This window comes from Hemibagrus wyckioides, linkage group LG07 (assembly GCF_019097595.1).
Source record: "Hemibagrus wyckioides isolate EC202008001 linkage group LG07, SWU_Hwy_1.0, whole genome shotgun sequence".
In the NCBI taxonomy this organism is placed as follows: domain Eukaryota; kingdom Metazoa; phylum Chordata; class Actinopteri; order Siluriformes; family Bagridae; genus Hemibagrus; species Hemibagrus wyckioides.
In genome coordinates this window covers 21606232-21634078 of record NC_080716.1, presented here as the reverse complement: position 1 = coordinate 21634078, position 27847 = coordinate 21606232, and the positions used below count along the sequence as shown (strand labels likewise).

Genomic DNA, 27847 nt, shown 5'->3' with positions numbered 1-27847 from the left:
CGACCTTCACGTTTCCATTCACATCAATCTTTTTGTTGTTTTAAGTTTATAGACACTGCATGAAGTAATGACCCTTTGTTATATTGTTGTTTTTTTCCTTTATCCCCCCCCCCCCCCCCCGTGTTTGTGTGCCTGTTCTTTGTTTTGTTTGTTTGTATGTCACAGCAAGTTGGGATTGATCAGGGTGACATCCCAGATCTCACTCAGGTCAGTGTACATTTCATCTCCTCCACTTCCTGCTCCAGTTCCTCCATCCTCTTCTCTCTTCTCTATCCATCCTCACTATGATGTAGATTCTGTTTTAATTGTTGGTGGTTGTTGGTCGCGGTCAGTCGATCACTCTTTATAGGGTAAAAAAAAAAATGGTGATTTTCAACACGGATGAAGTTCCTTTGACTTAGTTAAAATTGTACAATAAGCAGACACAAGTTGTTTGTGTGGCTGAATTCTAGAAAACACCAGTGTGTGTTTTCTTTGGTGCGAAGGATAAGTGTTTCAGTGTTAAAAAAAAAAGAAGCTGTCTTCACACATACAGTGAAGTCGCCAGTCAGCGTTCCTACTACTGGTTGTCATAGTGATAACGTGTATCAGTGTGGTACGTAGCTAGCATTCCTAGTTTTCTTGCCACTAAAATAAAACTTTATAAAGCAAGATTTGTTGTTTGTGTCTAAAATTCATCAGTGTACACCGATCAGCTATAACGTTATGAGCCGTGAGTAACACTGATGATCTCCTCATCATGGCACCTGTTAGTGGGTGGGATATATTAGACAGCAAGCGAACATTTTGTCCTCAAAGTTGATGTTTTAGAAGCAGAAAAATGGGCAAGCGTAAGGATTTGAGCGAGTTTGACAAGGTCTAAATTGTGATGGTTAGATGACTGGATCAGAGCATCTCCAAAACTGCAGCTCTTGTGGAGCGTTCCCGGTCTGCAGTGGTCAGTATCTATCAAAAGTGCTCCAAGGAAGGAACAGTGGTGAACTGGCGACAGGGTCGTGGGTGGTCAAGGCTCATTGATGCACGTGGGGAACGAAGGCTGGCCCGTGTGGTCCGATCCAACAGACGAGATACTGTTGCTGAAGACGTTAATGCTGGTTCTGATAGAAAGGTGTCAGAATACACAGTGCATGACGGGTCAGGGCTGTTTTGGCAGTAAAAGGGCGACCAACATAATATTAGGCAGGTGGTCATAAGGTTATGTCTGATCGGTGTATATCGGCATCATATCATGAGATGAAGCAGAAGCAGGTGTGTGCTCTTTGCCACGGATCATGTGCAATCTATTGTCTTCACTCCCATTAGTAGTCTCTGCACCAAGTCACTCCAGTTCCATATTAGCCCACATCTAGCCAACGGTTGCTGTCGCTCATGTCTCCTGATTTGCCAGCTCTCGTTAATAAAGAAAAGGCCTCGGGTCATTTTGTCACTGCAAGTCACTGTATGTGTGAAAGTAGTATAAGAATGTTACAATTCACCTCTTCAGTAACCACAGCCTTTACTGTTCCTTCCAGACCATCAGAGGATGTTATATTGTAGGTGATTGGTTGTGCACACTGCTTGTACGGCTCCTCACTTCCTGTGGCTAACACAATGAATGAGCCCACCTCGCATGATGCCCTCACACCTTTTCTTCTGTTTGTGTGTGTGTGAGAAAGAGAGAGAGAGAGATAATTGTGTAGCTGAAGACAGACCAGATCGTGCTCTGTTTACTCTTGTTCAGTTTACAGGACTGAAATCTTTCCCACTGGCCGTCCACAAGACGCTTGTAAAGTATTGATGTAACCTCAGAGTGTCCTCGGCAAACACACACAGGCTTACATTATTCAGCTCTTAAATCAAAGGTGTGACTGCCCGAGACTCACTTTGTCGAGCCAGTGGACAGAAAAGCAGCGGCGTATTAAAAGCTGACGTTCTCTTTTATTCATCCCTTCTCCATTTGTGACGGCATCCTTTAAAAGATTCTTACTAGTGCCCTTCCTATTTTCAGTGAATTGGGAAATTTCGCTTGGCCAGTTTTCAGTTCCTGTTTAAGACTGTGGAAATATAAGAAAGTTACAGTCTAACTGCCAGTCACATCCCTGCATGGGTCAGTGTTTCACCTTTTACTTCCTCTTACAACATAGAAGTAAGCTGTACAATGGGAGAAAGGTCGAGTGGAATTTTTTTTTTTGTTCTCAGCAGCAAGCACAATGTTCAAACAAAAGCATTGACAAGTCTGCATTGACAACATAAGCATGTGTGCCGTTTAGCGACAAATAGATTTATTAGTCAGCTACCTGAAAGAACTGACTACTAAAACATGACGGGAAACTAATCAGCGATTGTAATAATTCCAACTGATGCATTTTTTATGTATTGAAAGGAGGACATTGATGTGTTTAGTTACAGTAAATGTTTATTTTAGAACATCCCTGGAACATGTTAGTTTCTGTTTTATTACACAGTTAATTCTCAGATCTGATTGGTCAGATCAGAGCACGGCTCACGCAGTAAAGCCTTCCTGTATGTTCTTGCTATAGTAACTGCTCAAGCACAAGACCTTCTATGACAGATGCTTTACATAATCTGACTTCTAGTAAATAGATTTAAAAAAAAATCAAGCCAGAGTTTAACAAATTAAATTATATATTTGCTGCTGTGGTGTCATCTTTTTTATCTTGCTAGATATTTATTTCAAGCAGTTGTAGGTGTCAGTCACGGTGCTTTGTAAAGCTTGACCGAGGCTTCATGACTGCCATTTTACTGTAAAGTGTTTTTTTTCTCTCTCTCTCTCTAAGGTAGTAAGAAACCACAAATCCCTCCCTGAAGATTGTCTCACATTGCAATCATAACAATCAGTGGGAAAGTTGTAGCTAACACTGGAGACTCCTTCCAGAAATTACGCAGAAAATGTTATCAACAAATACATGACTCCTGTATTGAGTCCACCATAGAGAAGCACTTTAATATTAAAATGTAAACTTGTATAGACCAGCCAGCCTCCTTGCAGTTTCTTCTGATCAATTCAACCGCGATGTAATTTGAATCTAATTATTATAATTTTTTTAAATATATATATAGCATCTTAGTGCTGCATGTCAACAGAAAGGAAAATGCTTTAAATTGCAGTGCCGTGTGTGAAAGTTCCGCTTCTGAAGTCTGCAATTAAGTCGGCTTGATCCTCTTTTCCCCTCTAAGGGCTCATCTAACAAACTTCACTCAAGCTGATAAAGTAACAGAAGCGTCGTTAAGGCGGTGATGGGGGATTCTCCCAAGGGGACGTGTGAAGAGCGTGTTAAAATCGGTATTGAAATGCATCAGCAGCCGGTTCGGGGGAGAACGCTGAGCTCCCTCAGTGGCTTGGAGTGCAGTTTAAACATTAGCCATGTGATGTGGAAAGTTGGCAGCGGGTCCCTGCTCTTCTCACAAACTGCGAGACACTGAGGACACTGCCTTAGCTAACATTGACACAGTCTAATTAAACCAGTACAGGGCTGTGTACTTTTCACTATTCCAGCTTTGAGTTTTAGTGGCTGAAATTTGTCATTTATAAACGCTACCTGAGGGCGAGGCAGAGACGGCCTGCTCTCACTAAGAAACGCATACTGGAGATTAAATCGGTGTAAAAAGGACAAACACGATGCACTGCATGATTAACCATGATAAACTGAATATGGCTGTCTTTCAAAATAAATGTCACGGTGTATTAGTGCCATTTCTCTCCAAAAATCTGTGTGTTGCAGTAACTCTGGGCAGATGTCTTGTGCTGACACGACGATTTTAGGAGCAAATTCTTTAATGTGCATGTTTCCTGACCGACTCCACTGACTGCTCTCTTTCTTCATCTCTCTCTCTCTCTCTTTCTCTCTCTCTCTCTGCTGAAAGACAGATTGAATGTGTCTGTTTTTTGTGTGTTTATATAGAGAATCAGCACTAATCTCATCATTTTGATGCATAACTGACAGCAAGATGTTGACTAACATAGAAATAGTTGTGACTGACTGCTCTTTATTTGTTCTTTCACATTTTTGACACTCCTGATGGGGTCATAATAGATACATGTTTCTATTAGGCTGTGTTTTAACAAAGAGCTTGAATTCAACTAGTTTTGTGAGTGATCTTTTATGCAGCCTCCCTATACCTCATTTATCCATCGCTAAATGCAGCAGGTACCAACGTGGACCAGATGTTATGTCTGATTTGTGATGGTCCTATGGTGATTCTTTTCCATTGATGGATGGAGTAAAGGAAGGCTGACGAGTTGCATCTATCAGTAGACCGGCTACAATCATAATTTTTTTAAAAATTTTTTACCTATACGGTGATTTTATACTGTCAGGATCAAGGATTGTGGACATCTCAACATCACACTCGTATGTGCTTTCTGAATTTTACGACTTCAGATTTAATTGTTATAATAAGCTCTGCTAGATGCTGGAGTGTGGCTATAGAGATGGGTGTTCAATGGAAATTTCACTCCAAACTTGAGGTCGGTTTGTACACCGAGGCATCGTCATGCGGGAACAGGTTTGCGCCTGTGAGTTCCAGGAAAGGGAAATTGCAACACTACAGCAGTGACATTCTAGATAACTATGTGTTTCCAAATTTGTGAACAGTTTCGGGAAGGCGCACATATGGGTGTGATGGTCAGCTGTCCATATATTACATACTACACATGTGGTGTTTATTAACAAGATCACCTAAGCAATTAATTATCTCCATTTCTATACTTTTGACAGAATGTACTAATGTCTGTCTTTCTGTCTATCTCTATCTCTGTGTCGCTTGAGTGAACTGGTTTATGGATAACTGCATCGGCATGTAATATCGAGGGAAAGCAAATGCTCTTTGTGTACCACCGCTTGCTCATTCTGTGTCTCTCATCACACTGTTTGTCTCTCTGCAGGCTCCCAGCAGTCTGCTGGAGGCTTTGGAGCAGCACCTGGCCTCTCTGGAGGGCAAGAAGACTAAAGAGTTCTCAGCAGACAGCAGGTACGCCACAGTGCTTCAGCCTCAGCCTCAGCAGCTGGAAGTTTCCTTATGTGAACTAATCTGAGATCAGCAGTCAGGAACCAAATGTTCAGTACAGTGGCAGAAATCTAAAACATCTGGGATCAGATGCACTATTTCAGTGCCACAGTAAGTTTAAGGAACTTGAGAAATAATCAGGCTGGGAAAAATCAACAGATTTTATCACTGCAACAGCATGCAGTACAGCAGTTTGGGGATTATTTATGTATACTAGCCAGTCCCAAAGTGTTTTATTCATCCTCTCCCACAGCAGTTCGAAAATGTTAACAATTTTTACTTGCATCCTATAAACTGCCACCCCCTCACCAGCCTCTTGTTTTTTCTTCAAATTAATAAGACAAAAAATGCAGCTTTTTACAAAAAAAATAGACTTTCCAGTGACAGAAAACTAAACAGCTTAATTTATGACCGTTACAAAACACAAACACTTCAGACTCCTTCCAGAAATGCTAAACAAACGTCCCTTTACTGAAAACTCTTCATATCACCAGACACAGTAAATGATGGAGAGTCCAATTAAACATTTTTAAATAAGTTTCTTATTAATCTTGGATTGCACACAGCGTCTGGAAGTAAAGTCTGTGTCTTTTAGTCATTTCTGCAGAGAAACACTGAGAGATGAGAATGAACCTGTAAAATAAACCTGTGCTTTGCTCTGCAGAAGGCACTGCAGACTGAATGTAACAGCGTTGTGACATAATGAGTTTTATTCAAAACCCCCAGAGCTTGATGTGAGCAGGAATAGAATTAATCTAGAGGCTTAATGGGAGAGTCCTGTGTAGTATGAGGATATTACTGCACGGAGGAGTTCAATCTGATTATGTAGTGCTGTGATTCGACGTTGCAGTAGTTATTAAATCTGTGTAAATCACCTGCCCTTCCTCCAAGACGCTAACCACATTTCACCCTTGTCCGTGTGTCCGTTTCTGTTTGTCCGTCTGTCCATGCGTATTCCCGTCCTTCCATCCCTGTAGAGCCACGACTCTCTCCAGCGCTGTGTCGTCCCTCTCCAACACAGGCATGTCCTTCACTCGTGTGGATGAGAAGGAGAAACAGCAGGCCCTAGAGGAGGAGCAGGCCAGACTGCAGGCTCTCAAGGTGGGCTACAACTTTGCTGTGAGTTGATCACATTTAGCTCTTTTTGCTGTTTAATTAAAAATAAACACCGTGTTATTCTATTTGCCGTCAAGGAGTAGTGTTTGACCTTTCAGGAGAAAGCACAGGGTCTGATTGATTTGATAGCTTATTATAAAAAGATGGAAAGTGAGGAATTGATTTTGAATGTTCTGTGCTTTTCTGGGGTGGAGACACACTGACTAAGCAAGAAACTTCGGAAGTGGCATTTAGTTGTAGAGTCTTGGGAGCTGTGTGTTGTACTTGCCATGGGCTGAAAGTATCTGCTGTGTGTTGTTTTTTAGCTCAGTGTGATTAGTGTATGATGACACTACAAGACTACGAACGCTTTTGTTACACAATATGCTTCAGGGTGTATAGCAGTCTACTGACAAACTGCAAAAACAAAAAGTTCAACCATTTTCTCCCTGATTTTGGTCTTGGCCAGTTCCATTCACCAGTCCTGTATTCTTGCCAAGATTATGCAAGGCTAGTAGAAGATTCAAAGAAAACACTAAATGCATCACAAATATTTATTCTCTTACTGAAATCATTTGAAGGGAAGATTCGGACAACCCTAAATCTTGGATTGATTTCTAAATATATTGATGTCAATAATTTGTGGTGTCCTCTTTTTTCCCTTTGCTATGCCACATTAAACTCTTCAAGCCTGTGTATTTGAACAAGCAAAAGAGAAAATAGCGAACGAAAGTAGCTTAGTGGTGTTAACTCACTGTGATTGTTGTGTAATGATGTTTGGTCGTTATTGCTACACATACGGTTATACAATCCCATTTCTTGCCATTTGCACGCTTGTGTGTGTTTGTTTCTGCTTGAATGGTGATGGCAGGCTCTGCTACTCTGATAGGAAAATGTCAATCATTTATGCTCATTAGAATTTTACGCCACACTCATCGGTTCTGGAGGTCAGTTGCCGAGGCTTTTATCCGGTTTCGGTCACGCTGTATAATTCAGACTTATCCGTGTGTGTGTAAAAGTTTAATATTTTACACCATGTTGCCTGGAACTTATTAAATATGTTTTAATCAGCGTGTTATTAATACAGAGGGTTTTCACTTCTCTAACGGATTATCGTGAAAGGATTACAGCAAGCAAGGACGGAATACCTAGGTGGACAGCCGCACGGATAATATTACAGGACGTTAGGCGAGGACATTCACAGCAAGGTTTCAAATAAATACTGTTTATGTCCCTACTATTTGTATACAGGCTAATAGTTTCAGGCTTATTTCAGTAAGCCTGAGTGACATGGGAACTTTTGCAGTGAGATAAATATATACGCAGTGTAGCTCAGATCCTCCACAAGCTTTTCTTTTTCTTTTTTTGTTTGTCTGTGAAGAGGAAAAAAACCTGAGTCTAGAAGCTCCTGGTCTGATGAGAAAAATGAACATGTTCACAGATCAGTGTGTGATGAGAAAGATTCAGCACTTCCTTTGGTGTTTTTAGAACAGCTTGGATAGGGTCAGACCCGTGCCGCTCGGGGAACACGGTGTCCTTCTCTCAGGTAGCACCGCATGCACACCCGCATTTGTTTACACCACACGTCGTCATCGTCACGGCAATGATTACCCCCCCGGTGACGAGAGGGGCGTGAGGTTAGCCAAACTCCTTTGTCTTTGTCGGGAGACTTTGTCGTCCCATAAGGAACACACACACACTGTAGCCTCAGGACACCTGGAATGTGTCCTGGAATGCACTCTGCATTTAGATAAGCTGGATTTAGTAGCTCAATATAGTACCTGGAACTGGGCAAATGTTCAGAGAAGCTATGATGTCTAAACTAGTCCCACTGATCACCACTGGGATTAGTGTGTCGGGTATTTGTATGCCATTTTTGCAGGATTTTAATACAAGTTTATGCTAATTATTGAGGGTGCTTGTACACTTGACTTGTTTTGTTTGTCGGAATAAATACTAGAGGATTTTATGTGCTGATAAGGGGGCCTAACTGGCCGAGTTTTCTGTCTACACCAGCCTTCACGTCAATAATGAAGCCGAAATTAAGAGGTGTAAGTGATGCAGATGTTATTTGACTTCACTGTAGTTTTGGAGACAAGTGAAGAGAAGTCGCTTGTATAATGTGACTGTATGCAACTGCACTTAAAGTGGGACATTGTGTACCATCTGTCTCAAAAATAACCAAGTTACATTACGACGAATATTGATTTTCTATTCAGCTTGTCATAAATCTCCTTAAATGCCCTAACTAGGCTATTTTTCATAGACACTGTACTCCATCCTCTGCCTCTACCCCCCAGTGTGTATGATATGATTGGTCTGGAGGTTAAACGGTACTAGATGTCATTTAGGTTCCTTTTTGGAAAATTTCTTTTGCAAGCTGTGCTATGACCAAAAAAGAAAAAGTGCTGCAGCAGCATTTTTAAAGTACCTGCATTATGCATGCATATTTATACATATAATACACGGGTTAGAGGATGAGCAGGGCAAAAAAAGTGGCCCTAGTCACTTAATTTATGGGCACGGATTTAGTTTTAAGCGCCCTTCCCCGTGTTGTGGAGGACGTTCGTAAGCCATATAGGCCCCTCGTATGTAAAACAGGCTGCTATATTTGCTGTTTGCATGTGTGTGAGATGAAGGCAGTTATTCTGTTTGCTTAGTGGTTGCTTCAGGACGGTCTATAGTCAGCCTCTGCGGTATGTTTCATAGCTAGACAGGGTTTGGTTACGTGGTCACTGTTGTTGTTCAGAGGTTATAATATGTTTCAGCAATAGGTTGGGTTGTGGTTGCTTTTGTGTGTCTGTGTTTGGGGTGGGGTTATCAGCTCTGTCATTTCTAGTGGATGTGGGATCATTTTTGCATTTTGATTGCTTGGTTCATGTATTTGTGCCTGGCTCATTTCTTCCAGGCCGAACTGATCAGCTTTCTCTTGACAACATTCAAGCATTTGCACATTTTGATTCGATGTATTTGTCTGAAGAAAATACGAGAAAGCCTAGCACAATCTCCATTTTGATACAAACATACATTAAGAACGTCAGAACACAAACACAGTGTGAAGCTGTAGTCATAGCAACAAAATAGATGTCTCACATCACCCTACGAACACTTTCATTAAAAAAAAAGAGTTGCACATCTCTATAGCACTATAACTGTGCTTTATTGGAATTTGACATTAACATTAAACTATTTGAGGAGGAGAAGAGCGATGTCAAAATAGCCAACTGTTAAATGATCAGAGTAAGAAATTTGTTGCCTGGATGAAATGACCAATAAAGTCTTTTACATTTCTGTGATTTCCAGCATCTGATACCAGTCAAAAGTTTGGACACACCTTTTAATTCAGTGTTTTTTGTTTAGGGATTTATTTTCTACGTTCTAGAACAATACTGGAGATTTCAAAACTATGAAATAACACACATGGACTTCAGTAATCCATATGTAATGACAACAAAAAACAGTCCGTTGTTATTGTAAGACACGAAGGTCAGGTGTTCTGGAATAGTTCTTGCAAGAACAGTATTGTCAAGTGCATTTGCAAAACCCATCAAGCACCATGATGAAACTGGCTCACATGAAGACCATCCCAGTAAAGCAAGACCAAAACTGACCTCTGCTGCAGAGGAGAAGTTCATTTAGAGTTACCATCCTCAGAAATCACCAATTAACAGCACCTCAGATTAGAGCCGTTATGAAGGCTTTACAGAGCATCAGTAGCAGACATATCTCAATATCAACTGTTCAAGCGACATTATTGTGTATTTCGGCCGCCTTCAGCATTGTTTAACAATGTAGAAAGAAATAAACATCAGGAAAGACCATGGAATTAGGTGTGTCCAAACTTTTGACTGGTAGTGTATATGAAACACACATGTATTGAAATACTTTGTAATTCATGTTTAATTATCTTTTCCCACCTGCTATGGTATATATACTGTGCTCCTCAGTGGAGTGTGACTGGTGCAGTATAGTTTACTGTATATTTAGATTCCTTCCCGCAGTCTGTCAGCAGCACAGCACATGCTGTCAGACACAGTTTGAAGACTTGCAGCTTTGCGCTTTTTTTGTCATCTGAAAAGTGAGGTGACAAAAATGTTTGTGTGTGTGTGTAGGACCAGCGGCTGAAAGAGATTAGCATGCAGACTCCCTCTGTATCCCCTGCTACTCAGTCTGCAAGCAGTGCCAACAACCATAGTGCAGCAGTGGATCTGTTCTCCAACCATAACACCACCCCTGCCCCCATCACCAACAGGTCTGTAAAACACACACACCGTTTTCTCTCTGTCACTTATACAGTGCACTACAACCCATAGTGGAATCTGTTACTCTTAGCTACGCACAGTATTGTCTATATTTTGCCTATGTCTCTAACACGTCATATTATAACGTCCTTAGAATAACTTTCTTTGCCTCTGCTTCTTACTTGCAGCGTGCCAAACCTCACCAGCGACCTGTTTGACCTCCAGCCAGCTTTCATCCCTGCCGTGCAGAGCACTCCATCCATATCCACAGCCAGCAGTGCCTGGGGAGGTAAGACTTCCTCTCTCTGATTTTTCTCTCCATTTGATAGATTTTAATAATTATTAAAAAAAAAAAAAAAAAAAAAAACCTGCTACCATTTCCCATCCACTAGCTAGCTCTTTCCTATTACACAACAGCTTAAGGTAAAATACATCTTGACCTGTTGCTCATTCTGAACCTTGCCATGATTGGCAAGGTTTGCTCTGATTGACAGGAGAGGGAGAAATCTCATTGCTCCCCAGAGAGCAGGACAACAATGCTCTCCTCAACCCCTTGCCATAGGTGGCTATGGCATTGTCAGGTTTCAAACTCATTCCCTTTCTCAAACCCACCCCACTACCTATGGCCCCTCATTTACTCACCAAGATCATCATGTGACATTGATTGTAAATAGTCTGTTCTTTTGTACTCCTCTGAATGGAGTTCTAACAGTGTTTGAGTGCTTTGACTACAGGCATTAGTGTTGATGTGGCCTGTGCTGAATGGTTACGCTCATCCATCTGGCCTGCCTTTACACAAAAAATGTGTGTAAAATGAGGACATTGTTGGAAGGGAAGATGGTCTGGGGGACAGTTTTGTTTTTTCTTTTTTGGCTTTCATGTAGTGTGTGGAGAACAGCAGGAGAGATAATGACTTTTCACATGTAACATGGTGGCACTATATGATGTTAAATGCTAATGAAGCCTATGATGTAAGCATCAGGAAAGTGTTTTCATGCATTTAATATCGTTCTGCAGCTGTGAATAGCACTGGAGATCAACAGTGTTATACCGATGGTATCACTGATGCTCAGAAAGTGTTAGTCCTTGCACTGATTATTTTCCTCTGACAGCCAGCATTTGCCAAAGATTACAATTTTTATTCATTAAAAAAACGACACATTATACATTTTATTGTTTATTGTTGCGTGAAAAAGACTTGTAATAGAGCAGCTGTAAACAGTCCCATAAAAGTTCAATAAAAATCTCCTGACGGAAAAACATCACCAACAATTAGTTTTTAAAAGTTTTTCCTTGTTATGCTCACATTAAGAAAGGCACATTAACATAAACCTGTGATTAGTCTTGCATACAGGATTGTTATTATATAAAAGGGCTTATACATAAGATATGGTCATCAAAATACCTATTAATTAGTTCATCTGCTGATTTGATTTTAAAAAGCTGCTATTTGGTGCCAAAAGGAGAAAGAAAGGCCTTTTCTTGACGGCTACTATAGTTTGTCAAGCAAACACATCTCTTGGATAGTTCTTAAACAGAAAAAGCGTCAGCATTAACACGTTAGATCTGAGCATTCAGGGCTGAAAAAACTCCAGGTCCTGGATATGTGCAGATCTAAACACATGACTAATAAACCATTGTGTTGTTATCTCCATGTGCAGAAGGTCAGGATGGATCGTTCAGTGTACAAGCCAGGACTAAGGTTTTGTGTACGCATGTGATTTTCTTCCTCAGGTCTAGAGAGTGGCGCTCCCCAGCAGGCTGCTCATATTTCCACCATGAATGTAGATTTTGACGCAGTGTTTGGATCTCAAGGTGCCAATAAAGATGTGAAGCCAGCAGCTGGTAAAATCCCCACTAAAGAGCTTATTTAAGCTTCTAACCCACTGCTGTACAAGTCAGCAAGCTGAATAACCTTTAACCTTCTGCTCAGCTAACCTCTCTGCTCTGCCGTGCTTTAACGGAGCCGGGTGAAGTGCTTCCTTTAACAGATCTGACCCACAAACTAAACCGCTATACTAAAGGAAAATGTGAAGGCTTCTGCTCTGGTTTGTGCCATTTTAAAGTGCTCTTCAGGTTCTTTTACCCAGGCCTCGGGTCTTCTTATGGTACAACACATTAAAAAGCAGCAGTTTAGTATCTGCCTTATGCTTATATACACACAAGATTCACATGTGCAGCTGTGGACATGCGATAAAACCCATCAAGTTATAATCACCGGAGGGGGAATGTAGAGTTATAAACCCCCATCTGCTGCCTGCTTCACTAGAGGAGTAGACAATATCCATCCAGCCATTCTAAACACTCTTCTTCTCTGTGTGTGTGAGGAAAAGACATTGACTAAATGTCCTATACACTTGCTGTCCACTTCATTAGGAATTCATTCAGTTGCCTAAGCAGCAGCACCACAATGCGAAACAATTATGCAGATAAAGGTCAAGAGCTTTAGTTACTGAGTTAAGAGTTCAAGTGCTTGCTTGTTTGGGGTTACTCACTAAGTGTTGTAACATGGTGTTTTTGAAATATCGGAAAATATTCATGGTTACATTGTTCATGGTAAAGCTCATTGTTTCAGGCTGCTTTGGTTCTAGCAAAGCCATAAGCTTCCTTTTTCCATTTGATCTTTTGCCTTTTACCCTTTCCTTACTCCTATTTTCTGTTTTATTTTTTATTTTTGCCCTTCTCATTCTTTGCTTGTACTTTCTGTTCCTGTCCCCTATATTCCCCTTACCGTTTCTGTCTTCCTCACCCCTTCACCTTTTCTCCTCGCTATCTGTCCTATTTCCTACCACTGTGACAGAACAAACAGTGTCTCTGCTGGTGTACACTTGTTAGCAGTTTGAAGTGTATGTGGTATTAAAGGGTGGTTGCTGACTCGCAATTTCTCCATCTGTTTGGTGCTTTTCACTTCAGGGCTCATCCACATAAAGCAGAAGGACACAGATAGATGCCTCTCAGCTCTCAGTAACCACAGTACTTCAATCTCTCTCTCTCTCGCTTTTGTTCTGCACTGTATTAGTTGTGTATTGTTCACACAGGCTTTCAATGCTGCTGTTAAAGCAGAAAGTCGGACTGGTTAAATCTGTTCACCCGCCTCTCTCTCTCTCTCTCTCTCTCTCTGTCTTCCTTTCTCTGTCTCTGTCTTTTCTGTCTCTCTCTCTCATACACACACTCACAAAATCATCCTTTCATTCTCCTATTATTTGTTTATTCATTCATTTTTTATTTATAGAGTTTAGCCTTCTGAGTGAGCAATAATATTGCACCTGCTCATATTCAATCTAAAATGAATCTTTGCTTATTCCAGATGATTTTCTTTGCCCCTGTTGTTTCTCTTATTGAATGAACTGTTAAGCATGAGAAAGGCAGCATGTGTTCTCAAGCACAAGCATCACAATACTTCTGAAACGGTTTAGTGTAAAAAATATAAAAGGAGATCAGATAGCGTTAGGAAAAAAAACCCCACAAAGAGCTGTGTAAAGAGACTAATAGAAAATAAATGTGAGATCAAGCTAAGTAGTGATAAGAAATCATTACTATCTAAAAGTAAAAATGTTTCTGAAGCATTAGATTAAACATGACAAGGTTTAGAAATTTGGAATATATATATATGTATGTCACTACACTGCTAACAATTTTATTTCTGTAGAGACGTGACTCCAGCCATTACAGTAGGATTAGGATATCAGGATGTCTGGTATGATTTGGACATGAAGGGTAACTTATTTAGCATGAGCTCTTATTTGTGGTACAACCCACACCCCCTACATTCCTGTTAATATATCGGTATCAATATTTATATCTTTCGCTACAGCTACCTCAGCCTGATTCTGCACAGCATTGTGTTGTATGGATTGTTGTACAGCTTCACATACTGTTGCTGCCATCTTTCCTTTATATCCTTATTTTACTTTATTTTATATTTTGCCTTTCATACCTATTTAAAAGTAAATTCTGATTTTGTATTCCATTTTTATTTTTTAATCATCATTGGATTGTTTTTTTTTTGTTTTTTGTTTTTTTATGAATCATTTTCTCTCTCCCTCCCTCCACATCTCTATCTTCCTCCCTCTCTCTGTAATGTGTGCCATTAGCTTGAATAGCTGCTGAGGATTGTTTACAGGAGGATTTGCTGAATTACTCTGCACAATTGACTGATGGTAAAGCAGCAATCGAGCGTGTGAGGAGTCGCTGTATGAATCAGCTTTATGGCTGCACTTCAGGACTCCGTTCACTTCAGACTGAATGATAACGTTTTGTTTGTAGGTTGTTTTACAACCTCAATGAATAGCCATTGGGGAAACATGTACATTTAAAGTCATTTAAAGTGCAAAGGCCACATTGCTGCATCTCCATCTGACTTTAGACAGCGCCCTGATCTCCGTGTCACGTGTTAGGTGCTGAATAACAGGGTTTAATTTGTCATGTTACTTCCTGTTTCAAGTTTCACAAAGGCAGGAAATGAGACGGCGCAGGCTGCCAAGGAGCCGAATTACCCTCGATAGCACTTTTCCACCTAAAAAGTGCTGCCGCTAGGTAAAATGTGCGAAGAGGGAATTCGAACGAAAGCGACGGCAATACACCAAATACTGTAACAGTTTCTGCTGAAAAGCTTTAACTGAACCGTAAATCATCAAGCAGATGTAGGTCAGTAACTAGATGGATAGATTTCCATTTTATTTGTATAGAGCTGTTAGACAATAGACATAAATCTATTAAGATGTATATGTAGGTTTTTTTTTGAAGTATGGATGTAGATTTAGATCCAGAGATGATAATGGCAATGAAAAAGCATGAAGAGGAAATGATGAGAGGAAGCAGAGTTTCAGAACAGAAAGGGTATGAATCCTCTCCTGGGTGACACGTGGTAGTGAGACTGTAAAACTACAAGTAATGAATATTCGAAATATAAATGAATATTGTACGAACAATAAAGGCAACCTATTGTGTGTGGGGGGGAGAAGCTGTAGTCATCAAAAGTCCCATATAAAATTGTAGCTCCAGAGAAGCCAGAATCAATCCCAGATCCTGTAAAGCCTAGAGCTGAGCAGTGGATTCAGATGAGTTATTGCACAGTACACTGAAGAAACAGGAAAACAATGCACACACAACACTTGTTTCAGATTTGTGTGTGTGTGTTTCATTAAGTTGTATGATTGTGAAAACTGCCATGTGCTGAACACCATTCACTGGAGGTTTTAGTAATGTCTCTGTTCATCTGCCTTGCAGTGTGTAAGAGTGGGTGTGGATGGGTTTATTTATTTTTATATATATATATATATATATATATATATATATATATATATATAAATATATATATATATATTAATATATATATATATATATATATATATATATATATATAATATATAATATAAATAAACCCTGCTCAACTGTGTTAAGCAATTATAAACATATTGCTGCCTTCTGCTGCTCTCTGTCTGTCTGTTCGCTCTTCAGCATTATTTCTTTCAGAATGAAAAGACAGTTATTTTTGTTCTGTACCTGCTGACAAGCATCAGTTTTCAACATATTTTCCAAATTGTGTCTCTCTCGTCTTTCTCACAGGGTTCGATTCTCTAGGAGACTTATTGAAGCCCACTTTACCAGCTCACAGTCAGGCTCCCATGATGCCCCCACACACGGGAGGCAAGCTGCTGGCCAATGACCTCGATTCCTCCTTGGCCAACCTCGTGGGCAGTGAGTACACACTCTGTTTTCGTTCCACACTTCCCTCTCTGCTCTTATTCTACTTGTTCGTCAGCCAGATCCGATCAGACATCTTTTTTTCAGGCCACTTGCTTGTTCAAGCAGCGAGCAAGTTAGAGACAATGTGACATGACCGTATTGCAGGTTTCTATTAAACACTATTTGTGTGTATTTTCTTATTTTTACATGATCAAATTAGTTAAGCCTCATTTATGACCAGCCTCACAGAGCTTGTTTTTATTTACTCTGTTTTATCTAATGCTTACATAATGCTTACACAAATGTAAAATGCTTACACAAATGTTAAACCGCCTCCATTTATATCTGTCGTGCAACTGAAATCTACCGATTGTCATGCGACTTGGAAAGATGGATGTTCTTACACTTGTATGATTTCCGACAGCAATGCATCATGGAGACTCAGTAGTGTTTGAACAGTTCGATTTAAATCTGAGACCTGGGTGAATTTTACACCTTCATCCTTATGTGAATAAATTTGATCTGAGGATAAGGCAAATTGAAGACGCTAGGTGTAAACAGGCTCGCTCTGTCGGGTCTGTCATCAGACAGCTAACACGCTGTTATTTCTCAAAGCACCTTTTTGTCTCCCATCGCTCAGATTTCGAGTACATTTACTGCACAGGCATTTCATCAGACTCTAAATCCCTTCCTCACCTCATTTTACCCGTAAAACCTTAAATCCCCCAAATCCTAATACATATATAAATTATACATGATACTCCATTTGGGGGTTGAAGTAATAACTCTTTTTATATAACATCTGGCTGAAATGCATGGCAGACTTTGTGAAGTAGCTTCGGGTTTAAATGCACGCTGGTGCTTTTGTGGTTAATCTCTCACGATACATGAACCAGTGAGGTGTAAATATGTCCAGAACATATGCTTGCTGTGTGGTTAATTATTAAAATAAAAACCTGTTTCCGTCAATATCATTTTATGAGGATGCAGCATGTCATGCTCCTGTTTTATACCCTGCATTTACAAGGCAGATGGCATAAGGCAAAACAGGGAACTGTGTGAGAATACTGTAAGCCTTTTTGTTTTGGGAATAAATTAGCATGCTTGAACAAGGACATCCGAGTTTAAAAACATCTGATAAAAATGTTCAAGCCATTTATCTCGGGTTGGATTAGAGATCAGAGATGTAGGCACTAGTCTGGTTTAAGTCACATAACATGACTCAGCTGTGGGGGTCTGTAAGTGGTCTGTCAGGGGTTTGTTGGGGGTCTGTGGGAGAGTGCAAGCTTGTGTGAGGGCATGCTGGAGCAGTGGACATGCAGGAAAATGAAAGTCCTAATCATGCTATTGTGGGAGTGTAACAGACTCGTGCTGTTTTGATTAAGAGACTTTCTCTCTCATGTTCTGTCTTTTCATTTGTCATGTTTCAGATCTGCAGTTCAGTGGATCATCAGTTAAAAAGTGAGTAGCAGTTTTCTTTTCTTTTCTAGTGAACATAATCGCACTAATCTATGAAGCGAATTAGAAGTTGTGTGTGTCTGTGTGTGTGTGTGTGTGTTGCAGACCGGACATGCAGTGGACACAGCCTGGGGAGAAGAAGATGACCGGCGGCACTAACTGGCAGTCCAAAACTATGAGCAGCACGACTGCCTGGAGTCCTGCCCCCATGCCACCTGCTCCCATGCCTGTGCCCCACATGGTGAGAGAACACACACACACACACACCTTTAAAGGAGATTTTGTCTCCTCTCTCAAACACACGAAAGCTATAAATTCACTTGACATGACAGACTCGGCTCTGTGTTGATGATGCATCACAACACTTTATCTCCAGCTGCTGTAGATACGTTGTAAAGGCACTGCAAATTGAAATCTGCTCTCTAAAACAGACATTACTATAAAGCAGAAGTGTATAAAGGCAGAGATGTTACTGTATGATACAATATATTTTTTAACTTCAGAGAGCCACATGGTTTAATGGAATCATTATTCTGTATTTAGTTTCACAGAAATGAAACTCGATTTTTGTTCCAAGCATAGATTATTTTTTGGCTCAGCAGAAAACTGAGAAACGCAAACAAAATCCTTAATATAATTTTAACAGCAGGGTTGTGTTCAATCTAGCAGACACCCCCCCCCATTTTACTTACTAACTCGAGCACAGAAAAGTTACAGCAGACAGCACTCAGACTGTGCCATCACCATTTAATCTAATTAGCTATTATAAATAAAATAAATATATTAAAGCAAATTATACTCACACACATAGAGAGACTTGAACTGAAACATGAAGAAATGTTTCCCGCAATCTTTTTTCCACAGTCTGCTTGTACTGTCTGTTCCTAACCTTCATATTGGACTGACCAAACACGATACTTCTGTCCTGTGAATGAATAAATAAATAAGCTGCATCCTTATTACCTTCGTAATGCACTAATTAGTGCTGTAGCGTGTCACAGGCTCGCTGGTATCCACATGGAAGTAATGTAGAGCTCCAGTGTCTACAGTGTGTTCTGTAGGTGGGGAGCAGTGTTTAATTATGCGTTGTGAATCATGCTGCTAGCTGAGCTCTGGATGTTGGTTTTATCTCCTATAGTTTCTTCATTCTGTATGCATGCACTAAATCAGCTGTGTGTGTGTGTGTGTCTGTCTGTGTCTGTCTGTCTGTCTCTGTGTCGGTCTGTCTCTGTCTGTCTGTGTGTGTGTCTGTCTCTGTGACTGTCTGTCTCTCTGTGTGTGTCGGTCTGTGTGTGTGTGTGTGTCTGACGGTCGGTCGGTCTGTCTGTGTGTGTGTGTCGGTCTGTGTGTTGGTCTGTGTGTCTGTGTGTCGGTCTGTGTGTCTGTGTCGGTCTGTCTGTCTGTGTGTCGGTCTGTCTGTGTGTGTGTGTGCCTGTCTGTCTGTCTCTGTGTGTGTGTGTGTGTGTGTGTGTGTGTGTCTGCCTGTATGTGTCTCTGTGTCTGTCTCTCTGTGTGTTGGTCTGTCTGTGTGTGCGCCTGCCTGTGTGTGTGTGTGTGTGTATGTGGGTCTGTAGTAGTATTTCCTCTGTGTACACACACTGCTGTCTCCTGGGCTTTGGATTTTAAATTAGAGTGAATTTCAGTTTTGTGACCAGCTCTCTGTGGGAACGAACATATATCACTGTCTATTTAAGTGTGTGCTTCAGACTAACCTCTCACCCTCCTTCCTCTCTCCTCCACTCTGCCTTTTCTTTCTCTCTTTTTCTCCTCTCTCTTTCTCCACTGTGGTCAGCATTGGTTCATGCAAATGTCTCATGTCTAATGTCTTCTCCTTCTCCATTCCTTCCTCTTCTCTCTCTCTCTGTCACTCTCTCTCTCTCTGTCTCGCTCTGTCTTCTTGTCTCTTTCTCTGTCTCGCTCTGTCTCCTTGTTTCTTTTTCTGTCTCTCTCTCTCTCTCTGTCTCTCGCTCTTTTTTTCCCTCCCATATGCCTAACCCAGCAGAGTGGAATGTTCTATACTGGTTATGTAAGTACTCTATATGTAACGGAGCGAACTCTACTATAATTCAGTTTTTTTTCCCCAAAACTCCTTTTCTCCCTTCCACACGTGTGCACATCTCTTTTTTTTTTGTGTGTGTTTTTATTCACGTCATGCAAACCAAATGTAGATTTTCTTTTTTTTTTGCATGTGAATATGTAAATATTGAGTTTTACTTTTAGCTGCTTGACGCAAGTCTGTTGAAATTTGACGCACACAGTGCATTGTGTAGTACACTGTCTCAACATATGTTGATGTAGTTGTTTTGTGGTGGCGTTCTGTGTGTGTGTGTGTAGTGTCTGTGTGCTCTGCTTAATCTAATCTCCACACTGCTTCTGTCCCAGTCTGCCGCCTCCCTCTGTCTATACTGTACTGCATACAATAAATATAGCTGTAGCTTCAATGCCTTGGCATGTAACAGTAGGCACCCTGCATTCACACACGTGACCACGACCATGCGTTTTAGATTTAAGCTTGGGACTGGTGACTAGGAGCAAATTTTATGGCAGGGTACAAATGTGACAAATTCACACAACTTTTTTGCTAGTAAATTCCTCCAAGTCATCCTATGTGCAGGTGGAAAAAACACCTAATCATCACTGTGGACAGGACACACTCAAGTAATAATGATTGTACACCCACAAGAGTCAAAATTGGAGTGACCTGTAGCTGGCTAGTATGAATGCAGGGTTCCAGGTTTAGTTTCATGCATAAAAGTTCTTGATCCTGCTCAGACACAGCTGATTAAATCATCGGCAGAGTGAGAGGTAGGAACAGAACAGTGGACGATTTCTGGCACTCAGCACCAGTGTGTTAGTATAACCTTTCTACGCAGGAACATTAGCAGGCCAGTGGTGTAGTACTGTTCAGTACGCACTGTGATTTGTACTGTAGTATAGCCTGTGGTTCAGAAGCTGGAATGCCAGATGATGTCTATTCATTGTGCCCTGTTGTGTCCAGCAGGCTCCGGCTCCCATGGCCTTCCCCATGACCACACCTCAAGTGCCTGTGTATGGAATGGTGAGTTCCTTGTAGCTGCACAGAACACTAGCACATATGCACAAAATAACATGGTAATGGTAAATAAGGGTATGTGGGGGGGTGTGTGTGTGTGTTAGGTCCCTCCTCAGATGGGTCAGATGGGAGGGGTTCCAGTGATGACACCACAGCCCATGATGTACCAGCCTGTCATCAGATCCACCAACCCATTTGCTCCAGTTCCTGGAGCTCAGGTACACACACACACACACACACACACACACACACACACACACACCAGTGCATCTACAGAGCCATACTACCTTGACATCTGTTTAAACAGTACATACTCAGGCTCTAACATTATCTGGATTGAACAGATATAACATATAGCAAATTCATAATTATTATTTTAAAACTGTACTGAAAGGGTTGAGACTTATGTTAAGTCTGCATGTGGATACAATAAAATATTGGAGCCAGTAGAAGTTTTTACTTTGAGTGCAGATATGAGCTATGACGCTTCTCTGCCTGATGCTTAATAATAATAATAATAATAATAATAATAATAATAATAATAATAATAATAATAACTGCCTGGTCAGGGTCATAGTGCTTTAAATTAGGCTGCTACTTTATCTAGGTGAAATTCAACCACCTAAATTTGTTAGATAAATAATACAGGGTGTTTTTTTGTTGTTTTAACAAGCCTGTGTTAAGCCTTGCACTCATCTCTAGTTGAGCTCCTACAGAACTGATGTAGCTGTCAGACCCGGCTTGCTCTGTTTTCTTAGTGATGTCCAGTTTTTACAAAGGGCATAGTGGTAGGGGTCATATAACCTGATACAATACAGATACAAATATATTTGGGACACTGAGTAGATACAGTGGCATTGCCTTTCACCCTTACTGTATACACACACACACACTGTCCAAGCCTCCCATCTTCGTCCACCTTGTAAACACTTCTGTAACTTTGTGTGTGAGAGAATCATCCTGGAGGCTGAGGACTACTGTCTGCTGCATATTGTTGCTTGGTGAACTTGTTCTCAATCCAGCAGTGATATTAAAATGTATGAAAACCCCAGCACTCTGCTTATACCAGCCCTACACACCTCCATGTTGGTGTAACTGCTGAGAATGATCAATCACCCAAATAAAATCCCAGTTGTTGGTTTCTACTGATGGATGAGAAGGAGGGAGTGATGAATTGGGCATAGGGCAACAGTCAGTAATGGTGTACACATACAGATAGAGTGTATATGTGAGCTGCAAGCGTATATTTAGGATTCTCTGTGTGTATGTGGTATAAAAAACTACTGCAGTGTTTTCCTGTACACTTTATTAAGTGTGAGTTTGAAATGAACTCTCAAGTAAAATCTCATGTTGAAACCTGTTTTTCTGTCTCCCTTTGGTGCAGATGCAGTTTATGTAGTAGCGTTGTGTAGCGGCGTGCCAAACAGGACGGCAGAATGACCCACAGAGCAAATCGAGCAAGAGAGGAGACAAAGACACCACCCACCATCGAATTCAGGGAGCTGGAGGAGGAGTGATGAAGCATGTGAAGAGAGAGAGAGAGAAAATGCAGAAAGGAGGAGTACAGGAGACGCAAGAACATTTTTATTGCCAAGACTCTTCACATTAATATCTGACATGCCTCTCTCTCTCTCTCTCTCTCTCTCTCTCCCTCTCTCTCTCTCTCTCTCTCTTTCTCTCTCTCTCTCTGACACACACACACCATAACAGGGTATCAGATCAGCCTGTTACACTTTTTTTGGTTGTTTTTATTGTTAATGGCTCGTCAGTGTTTTATACATCACAGGTTCATTTGATCATGTCCTGAGGATTGTGTTTTAGTGAAACATTGTTTTCTAAATCCCATTTCATGTCTGGAGTGACGACATTGCTTTGCTATGTTCCTAAGATGGCCCTGAGCACTGTGTTCGGGTTCGAGCTGGGTGTGGAGGCACGGGCAGGCCGCAATTCTCCACCCAGGCTAGTCCTGTCTGGTTAGTCGCGTTCTCACAGCATTACACACGTCACTGCTTCTCTCAGATGAATCACCGTAGAGCTCTTTGCTTTCAATTCCGTTGAGAAGAGAGCCAAATTTGTTTATAATCTCTAGTAAATTGTGATGTTTGCCATTTCCAAGCACTTTAACTTTGTGTGTATGGTTTGTTAATGGATTGTATTCATTCACTGAGCTGGTCTCTGCATGTTTGGATGCATTTTCACTAATTCAGACACCAGAGTTCTTCTTCTTGTTCTTCTTCTTTAGTGAACTTGTTGGTGGCAGCCTCACTTTTGGGTCGACCTTAAACCGTCCAGCAATCTGTCCTTCCTGTGTGTTGGAAGATAAATATATTAGACAGCCATATTGGTGCTCCCACACTCAGGCCCCTGTGCTTTGATTTGGATGCATTTAATTCCTCCTGCCACTTCATTAAAAAAAAATTGTAGTTCCTCTGCTTGATCCTCTGACTAATACGTGTGTATTGTAGTCTAACGAGTACTACCCCACCCATGCAAATGATGGAACAGAGAGTCAGTTCGATTAGACCTCTTTTTATCTAAGCACTTACACGACACCTGTTCTATCTGTTTTTATATATTCCTGTAAACAGGGTCTTAGCTTCATGTGTATACTGATATTAGAAAAGCTCTTTTCAAAGATCATTGATAAGCCTTTGTTTTATGACACAGGGCTGTAAAAGTTTGATATCAGTATTTGAGTAATTTAGAATATTTTTCAAACATAAGGTAACACTTTCTTTTTAGCCAAGAGTAATAATAAAAATGGTGCACATACACTTGCAAATATGTGTGTGGCAGCCTGGGAAAATATTCCCATGGTGAACTTTTGACCTTTTCTACTACTACTGTAGAGAGCTACAGGTTTTCCTGAACTGAAATATATTTCTCTTCTCCTTCTATATATATATATATATATATATATATATATATATCTCTCTCTCCAACCTAAATTAAACTCCTAGCATTTTCAAATGTGGTTTCTCCCCCAGAAGTGAAAAAGGCAGAAAATGACCTTTAAAGATTTCATTCGGACCGCGGCGCCAACGCGTGGCTGACATTTTGACGGCCGCTATCAGATTCCAAACTGAATTGATTAGGCTTACGGCTGCTTTGCTACAGCATGCGACTTTCCAACAACTTGATCAAATCATGAGCCTGTTCAGTTTGTTAAACTGCCTCCTTATTTATTATCTTTTCACCAGGATAGCCAAGGCAGGTTTTGATGAACCTTGTTTTAGTGGGAATCATTTTGTTCGAGATGTCAAAGTTTGGGTAAAAAAACGTGACTCTTTTCAACCAATAATATTGCGTCTTTCAGCTCCCGGAGGAAACGGAGGAAACATGAATGTGCAGCTTTCTCTAAAACACTTCAAGCTAGGATTCTAAGCTGCCTATAAACATATTTGTTTGAATATGATCTGGCACGTTATATAGATGCAGTAAGAACAGGACTCGTCACGTGACTTGTGCGTCAGATATTTCCGTCTGATTTCTTTAAATGGAAGCAGACGTGATTAACAGCATTCTGCAATTAAAGCTGCCAAATTAACAGTTGTGATTTCAATTTGCTGTGAGCATATGCTGTCTCTCTTACACCCCCTCCCACTTTCCAGGCACATAGCCACGTTACAATACTCTCTCTGGCTTTGAGGGAAGTGAAGATCTGTGTGCCAATATTATTCAAAGAAATTAGTGCCTGCTGTTTATTGCCAAGTTTTCTCTTCATCTCTAAAACGAATATCTGCAAAGTGCGAGCGTTGTCATGGAAGCGCTGGCAAAGAATCGTTTCCATGGAAGAGGCGGCTCATGTCGGTTTGAAGGGCTTTGTTTTTGTCTCGTTCTAGTCACTGTGGTGAGCATAATGGCATGTGGGGGTCAAACTCCGGCGCTATTCTTTACTCTTCTGCCGCCTAGGTGATAATGCGATCTGTTTTTTTAATCATCTTCTCTTTGCCTTGTTGGTCACTTCTCTGGGGGAAAGAGAGAGAAGGCGAGGCGACAGGAAGTCTCCAAGCTGCTTCCGTATGAGCAGGGAAATGTCAGTCATGCGCTCATCAGACACTCATTGGCCGCAGGAACTTTCGTCATGATCTTCAGATTGTTTCTTAAGGAGCATTTTAAATCCTTCTACAATTGTACTAAAATCTCTGATTTGCGTCTCGTACCACTAACCCCGAGCCCTTGTGAGTTCTCTTTATAGAAAGGGCTGAGCAGCTCTGCTTCTGGGGGTGGAGCGAAGTTCTGGGCCAGAAAAATGTAAACAGAAGGCTGAAACAGAACAGTAGCAATACCTATAAAAGTGAGTGGCAGTTTTGCAAATAGTATGAATATTTCAGGGCCAGAAATACACGAATTGCAAACTGCTGCTTTAAGTTCTGGCGCGTGTTTTGGCATTTTATAAAGTCGCCTTGTGTTTTTGTATCAGTCTGTTGTTCTCGGAGCATTTTTCAGGCTCTAACTGCTCCTTTTCTATCCGTTTGCATGTTTTTAGCAGCCGTGTGTGTGTGTGCCGTGCCATGAGGTTTTTGTGTGTCTTGCACTTCTGGTTTTTGTCAGGTGAAAGTAGCGAGAGCTCAGTGTTGTGTTGATGTTTTTATTATTATTATTTTTCTTTTGTCAGAGTTAAAAGCATGATCTTCTCTGTAGTTTTGTTAACTTGTTTTTGTCAAAGGTGAGTAGAGAATGGTTTAACGAGAGTCCTAATGTGCCTGTCCTATTATAAATCTGTCCTAATGACCTTTTAACCCTTGTGTTCACTACTTGGCAGTGGATGTACTGTTCATGGCTCATACTGACAGCTGAAAAGGGTCTCTGAAACGGATGACCAAACAATGGATACGTCTTTTTTTTTTTTTTTTTTTGGTCAACAGTAAAGACACACTGATACCTGGTGACGCTCGGGTATGAGCGCTAAATAAGACACGGAGTAAAAGAAATGCACGTTATGGCCAAAAGTATGCAGACACTTGACCATCATACCCATATGTGCTTCTTCACCAGACAAGCACACAATTGTCTAGAATATCTCTGAGCAGTAAGACTTTCCCTTCACCTGAGCCTGTTGTGAACACCTTTGGGATGAATTAGACCAGGTCTTCTCAATGCCTGACCTCACTAATTCGCTCGTCACTGAATGTGCGTCAAAGCCTTTTTTAGCATAAGAATGAAGTACATTACTGCAGCCAAGAGTGACCAACTCCATATTACTGCTCATCAAGCACATGTGTGTGATATGATCATGTGTCCACATACTTCTGGTGTAGGATCTTGGCATAGCAGATGCACCAGGTGTGGAAAATGTTACAGCATTGTTCCACTTTAGGAAGAAAAAAAAAAGGTAATATGGATCATTATGACCAGACACAAGAGTTAAAACTGGTACCTGCTATGAATTATTTACTAACTATATTGAAGTTAGTTACAATGGGAACATCTGGACATGGTTTAGGGTTTGAACCAGAATTTTAATATATAGCAACTTTCTCATACTTAAGCTTGTTTTCTTCTAGCATAACAATGTTACACAAAATTCTCCTAGCCTAAGTCAGATTTGGGGTGAGTATATATAGCACTTATTGCACTTCTGCTACTCTACTTCCCTCTAGTGGACGTTATCAGAATTGCAACACGTTTCTGTTGGGGTTTGAGAGATCGTTGTATGTTTCATTTGATGTGTATATTCAGGAAATCTGTCTACTAAAAGCTTTGAATCGTCTCTGACATGAAGGCGTGAAGCTGAAGGTGTGTTCGAGTCGAACGAAATGTGACAAACTCCCTTTTCCTCTTCATCCTGTGTGTGCTAAGAGTGAGGCCTGTAGTTACAGCCACTGGCAGCTCTAGTTCATCCAAACCTCCTGAGCACACATTGTGAAGCCCAGCTTTCAACCTGACCTCAGTGCTAAAGCTAAAAATACAGACAGGGGTGTTCTCCTGGTCAGAGTCTGACTCTGAAGTTGATACAGGGCTCTTCTCACTTCAGCCATCAGGACACCTTTTAAAGAGAACATAAAAACCTGTGTTTTAAGTGGTGGTCATTTTGTCAGACCTTATGCACATGCACGCTTTTTTTTGGGGGGGGACGGGGGGGGACTTTCTTTTGTTGCCGGACATAGTCATGTATATACACATACTCTGCATTTTGAACATTTTATCCCTTTTTATTTTGCTTCTGATCTTCTGTACTGGAGATAATTGCCTCATATATAGATATATAGATATATATATAGATATATACACACTGTCTCTGTGTAAGTGCCGGGGTGGAAGGCTTCAGATTTTTAATTCATCGTCATCGTCATCATTATCAATGCCAAATGAGAGGAAGAGTGAGTGGAGGAAAAACCCATTTGTACATTTTTTTATTTTTTTTTCCCCTATTTATTTATGCAGAATATAAAGATTTTAATATGCACGGTAAATACATATAACATGAAATCATGCAAGTTTTGGGTTTGTTTTTCATTTTATTTCATTCTTTCAGTTTTTACCAAATGAAATAAAAGTCATTTTCCTTTCCTAAATTGCTTTTCTCGTCTGTCATTTCAACTGAGTTTAAAACCGTTATCCATGTACCATACACACTTCAGAATGTTGTACATGACGGATGGTTAAGTGAAAACATGCTTACATAATGAGATTGCTGGGAAAAGCGCAGGCTGGAGCGCGTATTCTTCTTCATGCCATCTCTCATCAAGATGTTTTCTGGTCTTCCAGCCGTCTATCTCTGTGAGAGAGAGAGAGAGAGAGAGTGTGTGTGTGTGAGTGAAAGAGAGTGTGTGTGTGTGAGTGAAAGAGAGTGTGTGTGTGTGAGTGAAAGAGAGTGTGTGTGTGAGAGTGTGTGTGTGTGAGTGAAAGAGAGTGTGTGTGTGAGTGAAAGAGAGTGTGTGTGTGTGTGAGTGAAAGAGAGTGTGTGTGTGTGAGTGAAAGAGTGTGTGTGTGTGTGAGTGAAAGAGTGTGTGTGTGTGTGAGTGAAAGAGAGTGTGTGTGTGTGTGAGTGAAAGAGAGTGTGTGTGTGTGTGAGTGAAAGAGAGTGTGTGTGTGTGTGTGTGAGTGAAAGAGAGTGTGTGTGTGTGTGTGAGTGAAAGAGTGTGTGTGTGTGTGTGTGTGTGAGTGAAAGAGAGTGTGTGTGTGTGTGAGTGAAAGAGAGTGTGTGTGTGTGTGTGTGAGTGAAAGAGAGTGTGTGTGTGTGTGTGTGAGTGAAAGAGTGTGTGTGTGTGTGTGTGTGTGTGAGTGAAAGAGAGTGTGTGTGTGAGTGAAAGAGAGTGTGTGTGTGTGTGAGTGAAAGAGAGTGTGTGTGTGTGTGAGTGAA

At 40.9% G+C, this 27847-nt stretch overlaps 1 protein-coding gene across 6 annotated transcripts in view; it reads left to right on the top strand.

The window, feature by feature from the left end:
- Positions 1-27059, top strand: part of si:ch211-200p22.4 (phosphatidylinositol-binding clathrin assembly protein) — a 54383-nt gene extending 27324 nt beyond the window's left edge. The window contains exons 8-19 of one of the 6 annotated variants that reach the window (XM_058393981.1): positions 166-207; positions 4886-4971; positions 5985-6108; positions 10215-10354; positions 10532-10632; positions 12078-12188; positions 15912-16043; positions 17462-17492; positions 17595-17730; positions 20488-20547; positions 20646-20759; positions 21926-27059. In XM_058393981.1, the coding sequence (XP_058249964.1) occupies positions 166-207; positions 4886-4971; positions 5985-6108; positions 10215-10354; positions 10532-10632; positions 12078-12188; positions 15912-16043; positions 17462-17492; positions 17595-17730; positions 20488-20547; positions 20646-20759; positions 21926-21940 (1092 nt within the window). In that variant the 3' untranslated portion in view covers positions 21941-27059. Of the gene's footprint in view, positions 1-165; positions 208-4885; positions 4972-5984; positions 6127-10214; positions 10355-10531; positions 10633-12077; positions 12189-15911; positions 16044-17461; positions 17493-17594; positions 17731-19488; positions 19570-20487; positions 20548-20645; positions 20760-21925 lie in introns of those variants that run through there. The other 5 variants (XM_058393980.1, XM_058393979.1, XM_058393982.1 and 2 more) reach the window with 5 other exon arrangements.
- Positions 27060-27847: the final 788 nt, after the last annotated feature.